This window comes from Cetorhinus maximus, chromosome 15 (assembly GCF_964194155.1).
Source record: "Cetorhinus maximus chromosome 15, sCetMax3.hap1.1, whole genome shotgun sequence".
Taxonomy (NCBI): domain Eukaryota; kingdom Metazoa; phylum Chordata; class Chondrichthyes; order Lamniformes; family Cetorhinidae; genus Cetorhinus; species Cetorhinus maximus.
In genome coordinates this window covers 89,606,516-89,625,362 of record NC_135893.1, presented here as the reverse complement: position 1 = coordinate 89,625,362, position 18,847 = coordinate 89,606,516, and the positions used below count along the sequence as shown (strand labels likewise).

Sequence of the window (18,847 nt, the reverse complement as noted above, 5' to 3'; positions counted from 1 at the left end):
CCACTTAAAAACCAATTAAAGTAATTAACTGAGTTGCCCATCCAACCTTAAGCCCAGGCGGCCTTTGCATTTATCATGAAACCTCATCCACAGGCAGGATGGGGTTTCATGAAGTGTTCATAAATTGAATAAAACTTTTTATTAAAGTTTATTGACATGTCCCAGCTCATGTGACATTATCACATGAGGGGACATGTCTTAAAAATTTTATTTTTTTTAACTAAAATTTTTGACAGTCAAATTAATCTCCCCGTGGCAGCTCCGTGCTTCAGGGAGATTTCTGCACTCTTTCGCATGCATGCGTGAAAAAGCGCAGGCCCCGACTCAGCCTCCTCCCCGCCTGCCCGCACAGGGAGTACACAGCACTTCCAGGTGTGCATCACGTAAAATGGCAGCGCACAACCGATCGCGGGCGGCAATCGGCTGCACATCCACCCCCACCCGCTCTGCTCCCCACCCCACCGACGGGGAGAAAATTCTCCCCTTGAACCCCATGCTCTCTGTCATCAGTGAGAGTTTGCAATCTATAGGTCCACACTCAGAGGTCGTGTGTGCTCCTGCCAGCCTTGTGTGTTGTCGTCTGTACAAGTGTACACCTGCTAAGCTGACCGATAGGCGGGCACACTTCCCACCTCAATGTGCCGGTGCTCTGTCCCTCACGGGCACAATTTTGTTCTGGCACTCAAAGCTACAATGTTGCAACTTGGGAATCATCTGCATAGCATCCACAAGGCTATCGTTAAAGAAAAGGGATGCAGCACTGGCCCATTCATTCTGCTTAGCTTCCCCTCCCCTACACACTCGCTGAGCTCAGCAATGCTACATCCAAATGGAGATGTGTTGCAGTCAGTGGAAACATTGAACATGGTCTCAGTGCTCACATGTTAGTTTGATGGGAAGACAAGGCTCAGGGCAGAAATGGGCTGGGAGCGAGGATGTGATGCAGCTGATGTGTGTTCTCTATTATCAATGAAGCGGAACCTTGAGGGGTTCATGGTGTGACTGCATTTTTGGGGTCCAATGTGCCAGGACTGACCTATGTGGGAAACTGATGGTGTCGAAAAGGGGTTTTTCTCACGTCTGTCAGGCAAATGTGTGAAGATGGTCATCGTGAGGTGCTCTATGTTCATTGAAAGATCAGGCTAACTGGAACCCTGCATCTTTAAATGAGAGTGGAGGGTCTCAATGTAATGGGATTAAGGTAACACTTTGAAGAAGCGTTAACATCTGTTGAATGACCTCGCCTGCCTTGGCCCACGTGTGGCCTTGCAGTATCACCATCAATGTGAAAGGTAAGGCGTTTTTCTGTTGCTGGAGATGGATCTCCTTGAGGTGCTTTGTCAGACTGAAGGAACGATGCCATGAGTCCACTGAGGACTGCAGTGCAACTCCTGCCTCTTGTAGGCTGCCTTAATGACTGAGGTGCTGGAGAGACACTTGAAAAGGCAGCACCTTCTGTCGTGTGATGCCGGAACGACCTCCTGCAGTTGGCACCTCATCTCAGCAAGGACACATGTTCCTGATGCTTCATCATCCTTCAAAGGATGAGGACATGGTGAGCAGAATGTGTAATACTCAATCTCAGAATGAAGAGGGAGGTTGAGAAGACTAGCCACACTGGTGGTGATATGGGCTCATCATGAAGGACACTGCTCCGACAGGATAAGCACTGCTACTCATCATCATTCTCTTGGAATCTGGTGGCTATGAAAGCCTCACATTCACGACTGCCTCGTCTGGCCCATGCTATGGCTTCTTTCCCTGCAGCCTAAGCTTCCTTGACCTCATTATCCTCATCCTACTTGATGTCCTCCTCAAAGGAAGAGACATGCATCTCCTCCAGCTTGGCATCTGGCAGGTTCTCCTCCCTTTGAAGCGCCAGGTTGTGCAGGGTGCAGCAAACTACAATGATCCGTGAGCCCCTCCGGGGAGTATACTGGAGTGCTCCGCCAGATCTGGTGAGGCATCGGAATAGCATCTTCAAGATGCCAATGGTTTGCTCTACCAATGTTTGAGTGCCGGAATGAGCATCGTTGTACCTTCCCTCAGCTGGAGCTTGTGGCCATCGGATGGGTGTCATCAGCCACGTCCTTTGCGGGTAGCCTTTGTCACCGCGGAGCCAACCCTGGAAGATGTCTGGGATCTACAATCTACAAAAATGTAGGAGTCATGGCAGCTTCCTGGATATTTTGCACAAACTTGCGTGATGTGTTTCTGGTGGTCGCAGACCAGCTGCACACTGAGTGGAAGCCTTTCCTGTTGATGTATTGCATTGCCTGTCACGAGGGAGCTCTTCTAGCCACATGAATGCAGCCAATGGCACCCTGCACCCGTGGGAATCTGAAATAGCAGCAAAGAGCAGTGCTCCTGCTGCCTGGCTAGCTTGAGAGATCTCACAGAGGTCCCCAGTCGAGACCTGGAACGAGCCACTCATGCAGAAATTGAGAGTGGCAGTGACTTTCAGAGCCACTGGCGAAGGATGTTCTCCCAGTCCCCGCGGTGTCAGCTCATGGAGAACACGGCAGGAGTGAGCCACCGGGACATGCGGAGGTATCGATGACACTGATTTTCGCTCATCTGGAGGAATGACATGCGTCTTCAGTACACATTCGGTCTTGAGAGGCACCTACGCGCAACAGTTCTGTGAACCTCATCATCTGGGTTTGAAGGGGGCTCTGCTGGCCCTTGCTCCTCAGGGTGAAGCTCCTCCCTTTGGGGAGCCTGGTACCGCCACAGCATTCTTCTCTGCCCTTCCTCCTGCCTGCATGCCACGATGTAGGCAACATTAAATGCACCCTCCATCTTCTTGAAGGTTTCCTCTCTGCAGGAACATTGAAAGAAAGACCTGACTGAGCATCAGCCTCCAAAGGTTCTTTTTCTGTCACTGACTCATGGGTTCAAGGGCTTGGTTACAGTCTAGGTGCCTATTAGCCAATACGATCCTGGCCATCACAAAGTCCGCCCTCAGTGTCATAGTATGCTTCCCCCCAGCAACCTGCACCCTGCCCCAGGCTCCATCTCATTAGACCTACTGCTATGAGATGGATCTGACCAGGCGCTTGGATGTCCTGCATTTATTCGAGGCGATAAATTACTCATTCAGTGGACTCTATGACTACATCCTTTGGAATACACATGCCCTGTGAGAGGGCCTGGGAGCTCCCATCTCTGAACCTGGCAGCTGCAAGGTTCTGAGGAGATCGATGATTGGAATGCATCAGAATTAATCTCGCATGAAAATGTGCTATTATGTCGAAGGCTCCAGATTGCCTCTATACTTACTGAGCTGCTCCTAACCTGTCTCCGCTGTGTATTCCTCCTCATGTGGTAATACAGATTCCAGGTGGGTGCACCTTTAATCGCACCCCCTCCCTCAGTGCTGTGATTAACTCCTCCCAGAAGCCCTAACAGCCCTTCCCAGCCACGTTTTTTTCTTAGTTTCACTTTCTGCTGCGTCATTGCTTGAGGTTCCAAGATGGTGGTTCTGAGATTTTATTTTCAGACCAGCTTCAACCCTCCCTTGTGGCTATGGAAATCCATCCCATCATCCTGGAGGAGCATGATGTTCGGGTTTCCCTCCCTCCTATTACGGTCAGTCCTCCTCCTGTAATCCTTGATCCCATTGTAATTGTGCTTGACATCCCTGTGTTAATCCCAAGTCATTTGGGATGTATGTGCCTATGCCCCATGTAGACCCTATCCATCCCCATCTTGAGGCCTATTGTACCATCACATATGGGGACCCCCCCAACACCATGAGACCATCAAGTGCCCATCCCTTCACTACCTGTTCCCCATATACAGGCTGCAAATGCCTCCCCTGACTTTGACTGTACCATCTGCGACTGAGTACTATGCGAGAAACCACCCCCCCCCCCCCCCCCCCCCCCCCACCGGACTACTGTGCATGAGGTGATGACCATGCCCTGCACACACTATATTGGGCAAGATTGACAATGGACTGACATGCTCTCCTCCTCCCTGGACTGAGACATGGACTGTCTTTGGAAACTCAGCAATGTAAGCTGAAGCACTTCTTCACTCTGCAATCCTCCCACTCTGGATCCAACTCACTTATATCCCTCTGTAAGTGACGATCTTTCCTAATTCTGGCCCAGGAGATGCTTCCCCACAACCTGCCCAGCCATGTGTCCGCGTGCAACATTCCCCAGTCAAGCCCTTGCCCTCCAGCCCCTTCCCTTGCCTCCGTCTTGTCTTCCCCCTGCCACCAGTTGTGACTTGCCTTGCAGCCCCTTCCCTTGCCTCTGCCTTGTCTTCTACCCACCCTCCCCTGCAGTCAAGCCCTTGCCCTGTAGCACATTACAACCCACCCTCGCCTTACGGCTGGTCTTGTATATAAAGCTTTGCCTCTGGAACCACTCTCCCACTACCCGAAGGAAAGTGATGCTGGCTGCGAAGCCAGCGCAGAGTCCAAGGTGCCACACGCGCTGCGAGGACAACCCTTGGAGTCACAAGTGAAATGCAGGTCGCCAGGTACGGGTCGCTTATATGCGTTGTGAATCACACCGGTCTAGTTAGACGCCAGTGTGGCCTTCTGACCCAGCCTGGGGGCGTGACACTGGTCAGCTGCCTTGATAATAGGCATTCGAGATATTCTGACATATTCAAATAGCGCTCCCAACATGGCAGGGCGAGAAAAGCGTGTCGCCATTGAGGGCAGGAGTGGACCATTGCAGCCTGTTATTACGCCGATGGGAAACCGAATTTCTCGCTTCCGCAATATTTTCCCCTCCCGCCCACCGCGGGCGGGACTGGAAAATCCCGGTCAAAGTCTTTCACTGTTTTTTTATTCGTTATGGGGATGCGAGCAGTCAGCGTCAAAGGGCAGCATTTATTGTCCGTCCCTAATTGCCCTTGAGAAGGCGGCCGCATGTAAACTTGGTACCACCGTGTGTGAGTACATTTGCAAACTCTGTAAATGCCAAGGCAGCTGCCGCTTCTGTTGCTGAGTCGTTTTGAGTAATTGGGGACTCGCAGCTAAACCTTTCCCCATCTGCGCTGGGAAAGTGCTTCCAGTCTCTATGGCTCCAGCCATATCTGCTGCCACAAAGCAATGAGCGTGAAGGGAATTCGATGGAAAGGCAACAAAACCATGTTGTACAATTGTACTTGAGCTGTTTTATATAACCATGTAAATATGACACGGAATGCACGTCAAAAGCTTTTTGAGAAAGCGTGAAAAAAAAAAGACTTGTAGCCGCAGTCAGTTAATAAGGCGTTGAGCATCAACCAGGGATACAAATGAGATTTTTAATTGAGTGTGACACATATATCAGCCCTGTGATTTATAACTGCTGCACTTCCACAAGCAACAAGTTATTTATTAATGAAACATTCGGACCGAGATCAGATTTAAAGAAATATTACTCTGCGTTGTTTTTGTTGAATTAAGTGGATTAAAAAGGTGAATAATATTAATTTTATTTTAAACATGAGTTACACTTCATCCTACATTTGATGACACCTAACCCTGCAGATGTTTGTTTGAGTTGCGCACTCTGACCAACTGCAGCAGAGTCACCTGGCTGACTGACAGATCTCTAATATGTTTGAGGGAAAAAAAGTTGCTAATGCATATTAACGCTGGCATTGTTTAACAATGATGAAAGAATCTGTTGCTTGGAGCAGAATGAACCTGACAGCCCGCAACTCATTAACTGCTTGAAACTCAGCCTGTCGGACGCAGCCTCACTACAAAGTGGAAGGAAAGAGATTTTTTCTTTATTCTTTCATGGGATGTGGGCATCGCTGACAAGGAACTGAGTTGCTTACTAGGCCATTTCAGAGGGCAGTTAAGAGTCAACCACACTGCCGTGGTTCTGGAGTTACATACAGGCCGGGCCAGCTAAGGGTGGCAAATTCCCTTCCCTAAAGGGGCACTAGTGAACTCGCTGGGTTTTCACAATAATCAATGATAGTTTCATGGTCACTATTACGAAGACTGGCTTTCAATTCCAGATTTTATCAATTAAATTTTGATTCCACCAGCTGCAATGGTGGGATTTGAACCCTGTCCACAGAGCATTAGCCTGGATTTCTGGAGCTCTAGTCCAGCCGCATTATCACTATGCCACTGCATCCCCCCCATAAACAGATTGCAGAGAGACGCAAGAAATTATATTCCTAGATTTGAGTGAGCCACATTTACTTTCCCTCTTCTGCAACACCATCATATGAATTAATATTAGTCTGCATACAGGGTAAAACACCTCCATTGTTAGACAGCAGCACATCCTCCAACTCGCAATGAGCAAAGCCACAGGAGGTTGAAGACTTGCATTTAGAAAGCTCCTTTCGCAACTTCAAGGACTGCACTGCGAGGGTCAGTTTAAGTGTCTGGAGTGGGACTTGAACCCACAATCTTCTAAGGCAGGAGTGCTACCCACTGAGCCATGGCTGACATTGTAGATAGGTGAATTATAACCTATCTTTTCTATTGAATATCATGGACCTTCAATGGATTTGAAGTACTTAGGGTTGAATTTTGTGTATGTAGTGGATATTTCACATGCATACAACTAGCAGAATGCATACCAATTTAGCAGTGGGACAGCTGGCAGTCAATCAGCACAGGCATTTGGCCTAATGCTAAATTAGTTGGTTCCGTTTTTTGGTGTCGCAGGCAACAGCTTAAAACAGGTGTTAGGCCCTTTATATAGTGTTTTAATGCAGCAAAACATCCCGATACTCCATAGTTTCAATATCACATAAAGTTTTACACTGAGCCACGTAAGGAGATATATGGGCAGGTGTCCAAAAGCTTGGGTCAAAAGAGGTAGGTGTTAATGAACATTTGAGGAGAAGAGTGAGGTGGAGAGAGGGAGAGGTTTAAGGTGGGAATTCCAGAGCTTAGGGGCCAGACAGCTGAAAGCACAGCCACCAACAGTGGAGCAATGGAAATCGGGGATGTGCAAAAGCCTAGGATTGTAGGCCTGCAGATATCTCGGAGGGTCGGAGGGCTAGAGGAAGTCAGGGAGGTAGGGAAGGGTGAGGCCATGCAGGGATTTAAACTTGAGATTAGATTTTTTTTAAATTGAAAACATTGCCGCACTGATATAGGAGCAAAACAGGAGCTAAAGGGCAGAGACTCAGCTTTCCTTGCTATGATCACTGCAGGCCTCAGCACCCGATTTACACCGTGTGTGTTTAGTGCTGCTGCCTAATTAAAATTGCTTCACGCTGATGTGACCGAGCAGTTTAAGTGGACCATCAGGAATGCTCACTGACTGTCTCTTGACAGGCCCCTTAAATGATGGGGCTACAAAAACAAAAATGAAGAGATAGTCACTCAGGCTTAGACACGGCAGATAATGAAAAATTTGGTCAAAGACAGAAGAAAATAAACCGGTGTCTGACAAGGAATGAAAGTGTGGCTACAACTAAGCTCTGTGTATACCCATGAGGAAAACTGTGATCTTCCCCAGCCCTCACAAGGTCTCTGTGGTCCTCCAATTCTACACTCTTACGCTCTCGATTTTAATCGCTCCAAAATTGGCGGCTGAGCCTACAGCTGACAAGGTGCTAAGCTCTTGAATCCCCTCCCAGAATCTCTCTGCCTCTCTATCCCTCTCTCTTGCTTTAAGACTCTCCTAAAACCTACCGTACGTTATGTTGTAACGTCGACCCAGCATATAATACGACCCCAATTTGCCAAAATTCATATTTAGGCCTATACTTGGAGCATCCGTTGACCCCCCGGTTTTTCTGCTAAGAAATGCTATACTCACCTTATAATTCGCCACCTGGGATCCAGCAGGCGATACAGGCCATGTGTAAGAAGATGCATGGGAGTTTAGGACACACCCACACAGTAGACTGCATCTGGCGACCGACGAACGTAAATGGGCCCCACCGGCAAAAGGAATGAGGTATGAAACAGGCTTTAAGCTGTAAGTCATAATGTTTGCTAACTCATTAAATAACTGTGCTGCAGCGAAGGTGCTGGGAGTTAGTGAAAAAAACTGGTGCGAGAGCGGAAGAAGAAGCAGTCTGCCCTGAAGAAGGTGCCCAAGAGCAATTGTGTCATGAGAACAGGGATCAGCCACTGGGCTGATCCTGAGAAGCATATATTGGGGTGGGTCCTCAAAAATCACAGTAATAGTTACACCGTCACCAGGAATGCAATGCGTAAACATGCACTTAATTTGGCCAAACCAAACCGCGAATCCAGCAAAGATCTCAGAGCAACAGTTACATGGTGCAGCCGCTTTATGGAATGAAAATCACAGAATTGTTACAACACAGAAAGAGGCCATTTAAAAACACCAAATCTGATCCAGAGTGGGATCCTTAAGACGATGGCATAGCCAAAGTGACTCAGAATGAATTCAATGAACTCTTTCCGGCAGATGATGATGAAGACAATGAGCTTGACGGTTTTTAAAACAACTAGCACTCTCTTCTCATACGGTATAAATTCTTGTTCTCTTTACCTTTGGTATTCTTGCGAATTGGCCTGATGAGTGCAAGATGAAAAGATTTGACAAAAAAGTCTCGTTTTTCAGCAATACTCAAGTTCTGTACTACCAAATGACATTTTATTATGTTAAAGGCGCTATATAATTCCAAACTGTTGTCATTATTGAACAGATGAATATAAAAGTTAATGCTAGGGATCAAGATATGCACGAGTTTGAAGAAAATCTACATTCATTTTCTGTAAAGTCCACTAATCAGATGCAAACTCCGAAGGCTTCACCACTGCACGATATTTGGGAGATCAACAATTTAAACACTATTGCAAGGTACACCTTGAAACTAAGATCAGCACATCGTTTACTTGACACCATTGAACAATTAGATTTATGCACCACAAACGATTGTTCTTAATTGCTTAGACCCAAACCTCCAGAAGAAAAAATACCAAAAGACAGAGCAAATAATCAATAAGGCTTAAGGAATGCATTAAGCAACACCAAATTAGGAGGAACAGAGCTCCATTTGTCACAAGTGCTCAAATGAATGCAAACTAAAAATTCCCCCCGTTATACAGCTTTCTATCCCAGAACTATGTGGCAAAAAGCCACATTTGCAAACAACGCATCTCTAATCTACAAGAAGAAGCTCACTTCCTCTTCTAACGCTCTAGCCTGGATCTCACACCTGGCTCAGCAGTGTCCTGACAGTGATTGGGAAGCCGGGCACCAGGAAATCAGTGGAGGTGAGGATTCCATTGTAACTCAGGCCGCTCTAGTGCCTGCCCCCACCTTTCCCAGCTTCCCTTCGGCGAAGTGGGAGGGAAGGACCTTCCCATCTGTGGATGGCTACATCTTGATAAGGCATTATTGACATGGCGATTCCTCACAGGCCATTAGACCCTAATTCGTCTGTTGGGAAACCCACAGGATCAGGTGCAGCACTGGTTTTGCACACCTCCTGATTTTAGTCTCTGTAACCTTGGAGGGTGACACCGGCGGGAAAAGCTGGCATTCCACTTGATCCCGTGGGAAGTCAGGTTAAATTTGCCCCCTGCTTGTGTCCCATGTTTGCCACCTATTTTGCCAAGTTATATTTCAATCCATATAAAACATCCAAAAAAGATGGAAATGTACTCAAAAGAGCTTAGAATATTTGTAGAATTTGAAGATACCTTATTTGTGAACCAATTTTGGTAATTATTTTTGTGGAGGAGCTGTGCTGTTGCTAATCATATTCCCAACTACTTTGTACCATTTGCTGTGGCACTCCTATTTACCTTAATTAGACCAAGATATGTTTTCGATTCTTTTGAAACATGTAAATATTTCTTCTTCATCTCCTTAGAGCCAGAAGATACCAGCTCTTTATAATTTTATGCAGAGAAATTGGTAGTAAATATTGTGAGCAGAGAAACTTCAAAAAGATAAAGAGAGGCAGAACGAGAAGCAGAATGAGAGTACAAGCGAAACAGAAAGATTACCAGGGTGAAAGAGAGAGTGCGAGAGAGAGAATGAGAAAGAAAAATATAGGAGAGACAGGGTGAGAGAAACAGATGGAAAGAGAGAGTGATACACTGGGACAGAGATAAAGAAGGTGAGAATGAGAATGAAACAAATTTAAAGGCAACAGGGAGAAAGAGAGAGCAAGATTAGGAGATAAACAGGAGAAAGAGAACAGAGACTCAGATTGAAAGGTAAACAGATAGACAAACGAGAAAGAAAACAGAAACAAAAATAAAAATACCTGGAAAAACTCAGCAGGTCTGACAGCATCTGCGGAGAGGAATACAGTTAACGTTTCGAGTCCATATGACTCTTCAGCAGAACTAAGGAAAAATAGAAGAGAGGTGAAATATAAGCTGGTTTAAGTGGGAGTGGGACAAGTAGAGCTGGATAGAGGGCCAGTGATAGGTGGAGATTTACAAAAGATGTCACAGACAAAAGGACAAAGAGGTGTTGATGGTGGTAATATTAGCTAAGAAATGTGCAAATAGGTGACATTAAGAGTAGAAAGCAGGACGAGCAAGGTACAGATAGCCCTAGTGCAGGTGGGGTGGGGGGAAGGGATTGAAATAGGCTAAAAGGTAGAGATAAAACAATGGATGGAAATACATTTAAAAATAATGGAAATAGGTGGGAAAAGAAAAATCTATATAAATTATTGGAAAAAAGGGGGATTGGAAAGGGGGTGGGGATGGAGGAGAGAGTTCATGATCTAAAGTTGTTGAACTCAATATTCAGTCCGGAAGGCTGTAAAGTGCCTAGTCGGAAGATGAGGTGCTGTTCCTCCAGTTTGCGTTGAGCTTCACTGGAACATTGCAGCAAGCCAAGGACAGACATGTGGGCAAGAGAGCAGGGTGGAGTGTTGAAATGGCAAGCAACAGGGAGGTCTGGGTCATGCTTGCGGATAGACCGAAGGTGTTCCGCAAAACGGTCACCCAGTCCGCGTTTGGTCTCTCCAATATAGAGGAAACCGCATTGGGAGCAGCAAATGCAGTAGAAATAAAACAGACTGACAGAGAAAAATAAATATTCTGGCAATAGTTCCTGAAAAACATCTCTCTATTCAATGGTTCTGTGAGTCAATATAGAGGACAATAAAACCATTCTTTTCATCTATCCACTTTGAAGAAAACAGCAAGTGAAAATATCTGTTGTCAATAAATATGAGACAGATAGCTTTGTGAAATAAATCTTTTTTGACAGAAAAGTCTGATGATTTTTGTTGAGGTTCATTGATTTTGGTCCTCAGTATTGTTTACCATCATCCTACATAAGGTTAGTCAATCTGTGTTGAATTTACCAAGGAAATACTGGGAGACAGTCATTGTTCTCTGAGGGACTATACCAGCTAGAGCAGAGATATTGTCTATCAAATCGCCTATGTTGTACATGTGACATCTTGGCTACATAGTTTTCTCTGAAAATGATGGTAAACATTAAACTGCATAGTTGTTGTGGCTCACTGGGACACACTTCCACCTCTGTGTCAGAAGGTTGTGGTTTAAGTCTCATTCCAGCGATGTAAGCATATATTCTAGGCTGATCTCCCACGGCAATAATTAGGAAGTGCTGCACTTTCAGAGGAGCTGCCCTTTCAGATTAGGCATCTGACCTCTCAGGTGGATGCACAATTGTGTGTTGCATACTTGGTAAAAATTAGCAATAGATGGGAACTGAACAACAAACAACTAGGTGGCTGGTAGAAACATAGGAACACAGGAGCAGAAGTAGGCCATTTGACCCTTCGAGCCTGCTCCACCACTCAATAAGATTATGGCTGATCTGGTCATGGTCTCAGCTCCACTTTCCGCTCTGCCCTCCCATAACCTTCGACTCCTTTGCCTACCAAAAATCTGTCTAACAGAGTCTCTGAAGAAGGGTCATATGGACTCGAAACGTTAACTCTGTTTCTCTCGCCACAGAAGCTGCCAGATCTGCTGAGTTTTTCCAGCATTTTCTGATTTATTCAGATTTCCAGCATCCACAGTATTTTGCTTTTATAAAAAATCTGTCTAACTCTGTCTTGAATAAATTCAAAGACACAGCCTCCCACAAACTTCTGGGGAAGGGAATTCCACACACCAGTGGCCCTTTGGGAGAAAAAAATTCTCCTCATCTCTGTCTTAAAAGGGAGACCTCTTATTTTTAAACAATGCCCCCTAGTTTTAGTCTCCCCCACAAGAGGAAACATCCTCTGGGTATCCACCCTATCACGTCCCCTCAGAATCTTATATGTTTCAATAAGATCACACCTCATTCTTCTAAACTTCAATGGGTATAGGCCCAACCTGTTCAACCTTTCATCATAAGACAACCCCTTCATCCCAGGAATGAGTTCAGTGAACCTTCTTGGAACTGCTTCTAAAGCCATTCTATCTTTTTTATTTTAAATAAGGAGACCCTGTACAGCTATAGTGCAACTTCCTTAGTTTTATATTCCATTCCTCTTGCAATAAACATCAACATTCCATTTGCCTTCCTGATCACTTGCTGTGCCTGCAGACCATTATTTTGTCATTCATGTACTAGGACACCCAGATCCCTCTGTACCACCAAGTTCTGCAATCTTTCTCTATTTAAATAATATACTGCTTTTCTATTCTTCCTGCCAAAGTGAACAAGTTCACATTTGCCCAAGTTACAATCCATCTGCCAAATTTTTGCCCACTCACTTAACCTATCTATATCCCTTTGCAGACTCTCTACCCCCTCTTGACAACTTAAGGGCTTATTGGGCTGTCAAACCCAAAATGGCGGGAAGCAAAGAATGTGTGTCTTCTGCCATATTGATCCCTCACACCCCGTTTTATTCCTGTAAAATGGGTGCAGGGCGATCCAATTTCTATGGCATACTTCTGCCATATTTAATTCCCCTATTTAATTAATTCGCTTCAATCTCTTGATGACCTGGCCCATCAGTAAATAAAATCCATGACGTATTAGAATGTTGTGTGACGGAAGAGCATACTAGCAGCTTGGGCACAGAGAGTGCGAACAATTCTATGTTAATTGTATATCAATTGTATTTTAGTGTGTAACTGACCAATTCAATGTTAACTGTATTTAATTGTGTTACATGGTAGCAGAGAATGGTTGCCTAAAGTTGAAGTTTGAGTTAGGAGGTGCATGTTTATAATGTGTATCTCTGCAAATAAATGCTTCTAAATATGCATAAAGATTGGCTCCAGTTCTATCCTTCAACTCCTGGTTTTCTGGAATATAATGTTCAAGGCCTCCTTGCTTTAACAGCCAACCATTAATATGGATGGAAGTCATGCTAGAGGAGTGGGAGTTGGCTGAACTCAACACCTGAACTCCCAACTTGTGCTCTCGACTCTTGTGTCAGGAGCACTTCATTATAAAACTTATCTCTAACCATTTTGCTGTTGATGTGATCAATTTGTTCCACTCTTTTGAGATGCGATTGAAATAATTTGGTAGTGAGGAAATTTCAGAATAAAGCCAGTATCTACTCCAGTCTGGCTGACTTTTAGTTGATGCAGGCAAAGTGAGGGTGGGATTGATGCTGAAACATCTCACCATTTAAAATGTTACATTGTCCTGTGAGACCAGAAATGCCCTCGATGTTCATCTGTCTTGCAGCACTGGAGAAGATGCAGATAGGATGAAACCAGAGCTGAGAAGTTATACCTGGACATGAGAGGGCTCTTTTATCTAGAAAAGGTAGGGCTGAATAAATTTCTTCGAAATTATGACTGGTTTTGATAGGGGCGACAGGTATAAACTGGTCACTGATAAAACTAAGGGAAATTCAGGGAAATCTTTACACGGAGTGGGGAGAATGTGGAACTCACCACAACATGGAATAGTTGAGACAGGGTAACCAACTGTCTCGTACTTTAAGGGATTATCCCTTAGTTTGACTGTTCGTCCTTTTATTTTTAGCTCAGCCTGTGGGGAACTTAACCTTGGGGATGAATTTTACAGGGCGCATGTATTGCTCGCCCCTCCCCCTGTAAGAAAAGTCAGTAGCTGCCCCACAGTGATAATATGCTGCAGCCAGCCTTAACTAGCTCAGCATGGGACTGCCAACCCTCAGTAGGAGGAAGTCCCACCCTCAAGAGCTGCCGGCCAATCTTGCAGTCCCAGCAGCGCCAGAGTCGTGGGCATTGCTGAGACTACAAACAATCCCACAAGGAAGTCAGCATAGATACTGGACTCAGGTAAATCCGGGATTTTTGGGTGGGGAGGGGTTGTGCACCCTAGGCAGGGGTGGAAGGGGGTGGGGGTGGGTGGGGTGGGTTTCGAAGGCCAGTAGGGATGCACAAAGAGGAGTACCATCTTGGTGGTGGGGGGGTGCCCCTAATGTGCAGACAGCACCCCCAAAAGGGGCCATGCCCCCTTCCTTCCCACTTTTTCACCAGAGTTGGTCAAAAAGCAGCCTGCCCGCTCTCGTCCTCCTTCCATCATCAACTGTATCATGAGATGATAATTGCCCCTTAATTGGCCACTTAAGGGCCTCAATAGGCCTAAGGGCAGGCAGGCTGGTGGGCACCTTACCGACCCATCTATTCCCATAGGGAGTAGGTCAGGTGGGGGCAGGAAGACAGCAGGCTAGCCACCCATCATATTTTACATGCCCCTGTGCCAAAAAGCACGTCTGGGGGTGGGTGGGTGGTAGGAGGGGGAGGTGGGGTGGGGAGGGGGTGGTAGCTGTAAAATCCAGCCCTGGGAGTCTTCTCCTCTCTTTGCCACGTTTGTTTTATATAAGTGAGCATGCGCACTGTGGCCTTTGGCCGCCAGGGAGGAGCTATGATCACCTCTCCCACCCCTCCCCTCCAACTCTTATGACCTTCAGCATGGCCCCACCCCAGTACCATTGCAAAGTGTTCCATATTTTATTTCACGAGAGTTGGTCACCCTGAGTTACAGTGAACAGCATCGATACATTTTAGGGGAAGCTAGGTTAACCCATGATAAAGTGAGATGTCAGGCTGTGGGAAGAGGCTCATGTGCAGCATAAATAAATAAAGGCATGGACCCGTTGGGCCAAATGGCCTGTTTCTGTGCTGTAGATCCTATGTAATACTTGTGACAAAACACACAATGAAATATATTTGCAAGTGGTAGTTATCCCTTACCGTGGGCATCTCGATAATAAGCATGAGTCACACTGCGAAACCTCTCTTGTCCTGCTGTATCCCAGATCTGAAATCAGAAGGCAAAGTCCATGAACGTTTATTGTTAAGTTTCCTGTCGAAAGATCAGAGTTTTCATCAGTTTGATCCAAATTCAATTTCCTGCCCATCACACTGTGTTAGTTCTGATAAAAACATACATGTGTGTAATCACATATGACATACATCAGTATCGCAGTCACTGTCTAAGACTCACTAGAGATGATAAAGCTCAGCTATATCTTGTGTAAGCTATCACTAGAAAGACTTTCTGGCATCATATTTGTTACTCGCTCACAGAACGATGGGGGCCACTCGCTGCAGATCCCTCCTTGGTGCAGTCGGTAGAATAAGCCATAGTCCTTGTACCGATGTTGCCTACCCAGGTTATTATCTTACTAAAAGCACACAAAGAAAATAGGCAGCAAACAATTAGACAGTAGCTGAACAATGGCACACTAATCACGTATATTGGAGAGAATGAAGCATCCCCAGGCCCTCTCCAGCTCTTTCAAGAGCCTTCTTAAAAGCTTAAGTCTTCGACCAAGCTTTTAGTTAGCCCTTCTATTATCACCTTCTTTGGCTCCCTGTCCGTTTTTGTTAGATTATGCTTCAATAAAGCAACTTGGGACATTTTTCAATGTTAAAGTTGCAAGTTTAAGTGTTTGTTGTTGTATTAGCAATAAGTAATAATGGAATGAAAATCCTGAAGAGTGCATGCCTAATTTATCACAATGAACTCTTGATCAATCCTTGCTAGGTGACATATGGCCCTTTACATCTTTATTAAGTACAAAAGAACATAGGAAATAAGAGCAGGAGTAGGCTATTCAGTCCTTCAAGCCGGCTCCTCCATTCAATAAGATCACACCTGATCTTCTATCTTAGCTCCACCTTCCCACATTATTTCCATATCCCTTGATTCTTTTTCCCCCTTATATGTGATGCAAAGGGAGACAACTTCTTTATTGTTTTACTTTGCCAGCACTGCGCTTTCAACATTGCCTGACAGTGTTGTTAACATTAATGCATGGCCAATTTTTACTAAGCCATCTGATGATTTTTAATACAAATTATCCAGCCCAATGTAAATACGGAGATCAGTTTGCTGAATCCAGTAGATATATTGACTGATCTCTATTAGCCTAAGTGGTAAGGATTAGAATTTTTCAGGGGTAGCATTCAGAGTCCAACAATTTAAATGTTCGAGAAGTCAAATATATAGCGATTACCCTAATCTCATTGGCAGGCACCTTATATAATGAGAACATGACCAACAGGATTTTTTTGTTTTGTTTGAGGTATACCTAGGGCCATAGTAGATGATGTCCACCTCAGAAAGCTACAGAACACAAGACACACTCTCTGAAGAAATGTTTGAACAGTATTTCATATAAATGACGTGACTGGGATTCCTCATCTCTAGTCAGTCTTACGTAATGGTTTCCTTTCCATGGTTGGGGAAGCGGAACAGATTTAGAGAGGAGAGGTAAAATTGGAAATAGAGGGCTCCTTTCTCTCTGCATACTGAGCTATTATCCTGAGGGAGAAAACATGTGGTGCATGCTACAATTCCCAGTCTTGACCATCTCACGACAACATTTAAAGTGTGTTAACATTTCTGTTCACTTCTATGCAATGCAAGTCCAAAGGCATAAAACTATAGTCTGTGCTGTTAGTTTTCAGCTGGGACACAAATGCAACAAACTCCAGAGGTGAGCTGGATCTCAATTTAAAGGCATTCGGAACAGATGTCTGGGAACCTGGGGCTATGTGGAATTCTACCTGGCCAACACTAAACAGTAACTGCTGGAAGAACAAGCAGTATAACATATGATCATGTTCCTTTTTCTGTCAAGTGTCCTTATGGAATGCAGCCTTTCCTCCTCATCCTTGGCTCTCTGTTGTCTTTCCTGGTGGGAAGGGCTCACTTTCATTACAGTAATTTAGCAGGGACAACAGAATAGAACTTTTAAGATAAAGGCTTGCATTTATATAGCAACTTTCATGACCACAGGATACCCCAAAGTGCTTTATAGCCACTTTCAAAGTGTAGTCACTGTTCTAAGATAGCAAACATGGCAGCCAATTTGCGCCTAGCAAGATCCCACAAACAGTAATAGGACAACAGATCTAACAACACAGACTGTAGTTTTTGTGAGAGTGATTGGCCAGGACCCCGCTCTTCTTTGAAATAGTGCCGTGGGATATTTGGCACACATCTACGAGGGGTGAGGGGGCTTTGGTTTAACATGCCATCCAAAAGACAGCATCTTTTGGGGTGCCAATTTTAATTCTTTTCCTCAGGTCTTAGAGCAGGTCTTGAGCCCACAACCTTCTGACTTAGAGCTAACAGTGCTACCCACTGACCCACAGCTGACACTGACATTTTTGTCGGGTTTTGCTGAAACTGCAGAGCTTACAAAATCCATGGTCAGAAACACTCGAGAAGCCCACTGACTTTAATTTTATAAACTGTGATTGGCAGCTGTGATTAGGAAAATGGGAACATCACCCACTTGGCTCATTTTGAAAAGGATGTTAATTATGTTGAGCCTACTAAATGAATTAAATTGTCTTATTTAGATGCTCCCACCAAAGGCTTTAGAGCTTCTGCCCCCTCACAATTTTGGATGCAAAGCAATATATAGGGTCAGAGGACAGACATACCTGTAGCTTAACCTTCACGTCATCCACATTCAATACTTTATTCTGAAAGAAAGAAATGGGAGAAAATAAACTGAATTGTATCTTACAACCATTTTTCATCTCAAAATAGCAAAACAGCTGACCAAGCGTTCTCCAAAAATTTGTGGTTCTGTATTTGTTCTTTATTTACAGATTGGATGACTGGTTAAGATTCAATCTCTCCAAGGCCCCACCATTTGCTATCTCTATAGCCTCCTCCAGCCCTAACACCCCCTGACATATCCTCCAATTTTAATTGCTCTACCATTGGCGGCCTTGCCTCAGCTATTCAGTTCTGGAATACCCTCTCTAAACTGTTCTGTTTCTCTCTCCCCTGGTGCTTTTTTAAACCTATGACCATGCTTTTGGTTGCCTGTCCTGATATCTCTTTGTGCGACTCCTCAGATACTGAAGCAGTCCATGTCCATATGCAGCAAGACCTGGACAACATTTAGGCTTGGACTGACAAGTGGCAAGTAACATGTGCACCACACGTGCCAGGCAATGACCACAACCAACAAGAGAGAATCCAACCATCTCCTCTTGACATTCAACAACATTACCATATATAATAACAGAAAATGCTGGAAAAACTCAGCAAGTCTGGCAGCATCTGTGGAGAGATAAACAGAAATAACATTTTGAGTCCATTTGACTCTTCTTCAGGGCTCCAACATTACAACATCATTACCACTGCTGAATCCCCCACTATCAACATCCTGGGGGGGGGTTACCATTGACCAGAAACTGAACTGGACCAGCCATCTTAATACTGTGGCTACAAGAGCAGGTCACCTCTTGACTCCCCAAAGCATGTCCACCATCTACAAGACACAAGTCAGGAACGTGATGGAATACCCTCCATTTGCCTGGATGAGTGCAGTTCCAACACTCAAGAAGCTCATCGCCATCCAGGACAAAGTAGCATGCTTGATTAGCACCCTATACACCACCTTAAACATTCATTCCCTCCACCACCGAAGCACAGCAGTAGCAGTGTATACCATTTAAAAGATGCTTAGCAGCAACTCACCAAGGCTCCTTCAACAGCATCTTCCAAACCATGACTTCTACCACCAA

At 45.1% G+C, this 18,847-nt stretch overlaps 1 protein-coding gene across 1 annotated transcript in view; it reads right to left on the bottom strand.

Moving 5' to 3' along the window:
* The window catches only part of LOC144690965 (ras-related protein Rab-26-like), a 332,537-nt gene that overhangs the window by 118,373 nt on the left and 195,317 nt on the right, over positions 1-18,847 (bottom strand). The window contains exons 3-4 of the mRNA XM_078558903.1: positions 17,750-17,791; positions 15,044-15,110 (exon numbers count right to left, since the gene is read on the bottom strand). Of these exons, the coding sequence (XP_078415029.1) occupies positions 15,044-15,110; positions 17,750-17,791 (109 nt within the window). The remainder of the gene's footprint in view (positions 1-15,043; positions 15,111-17,749; positions 17,792-18,847) is intronic.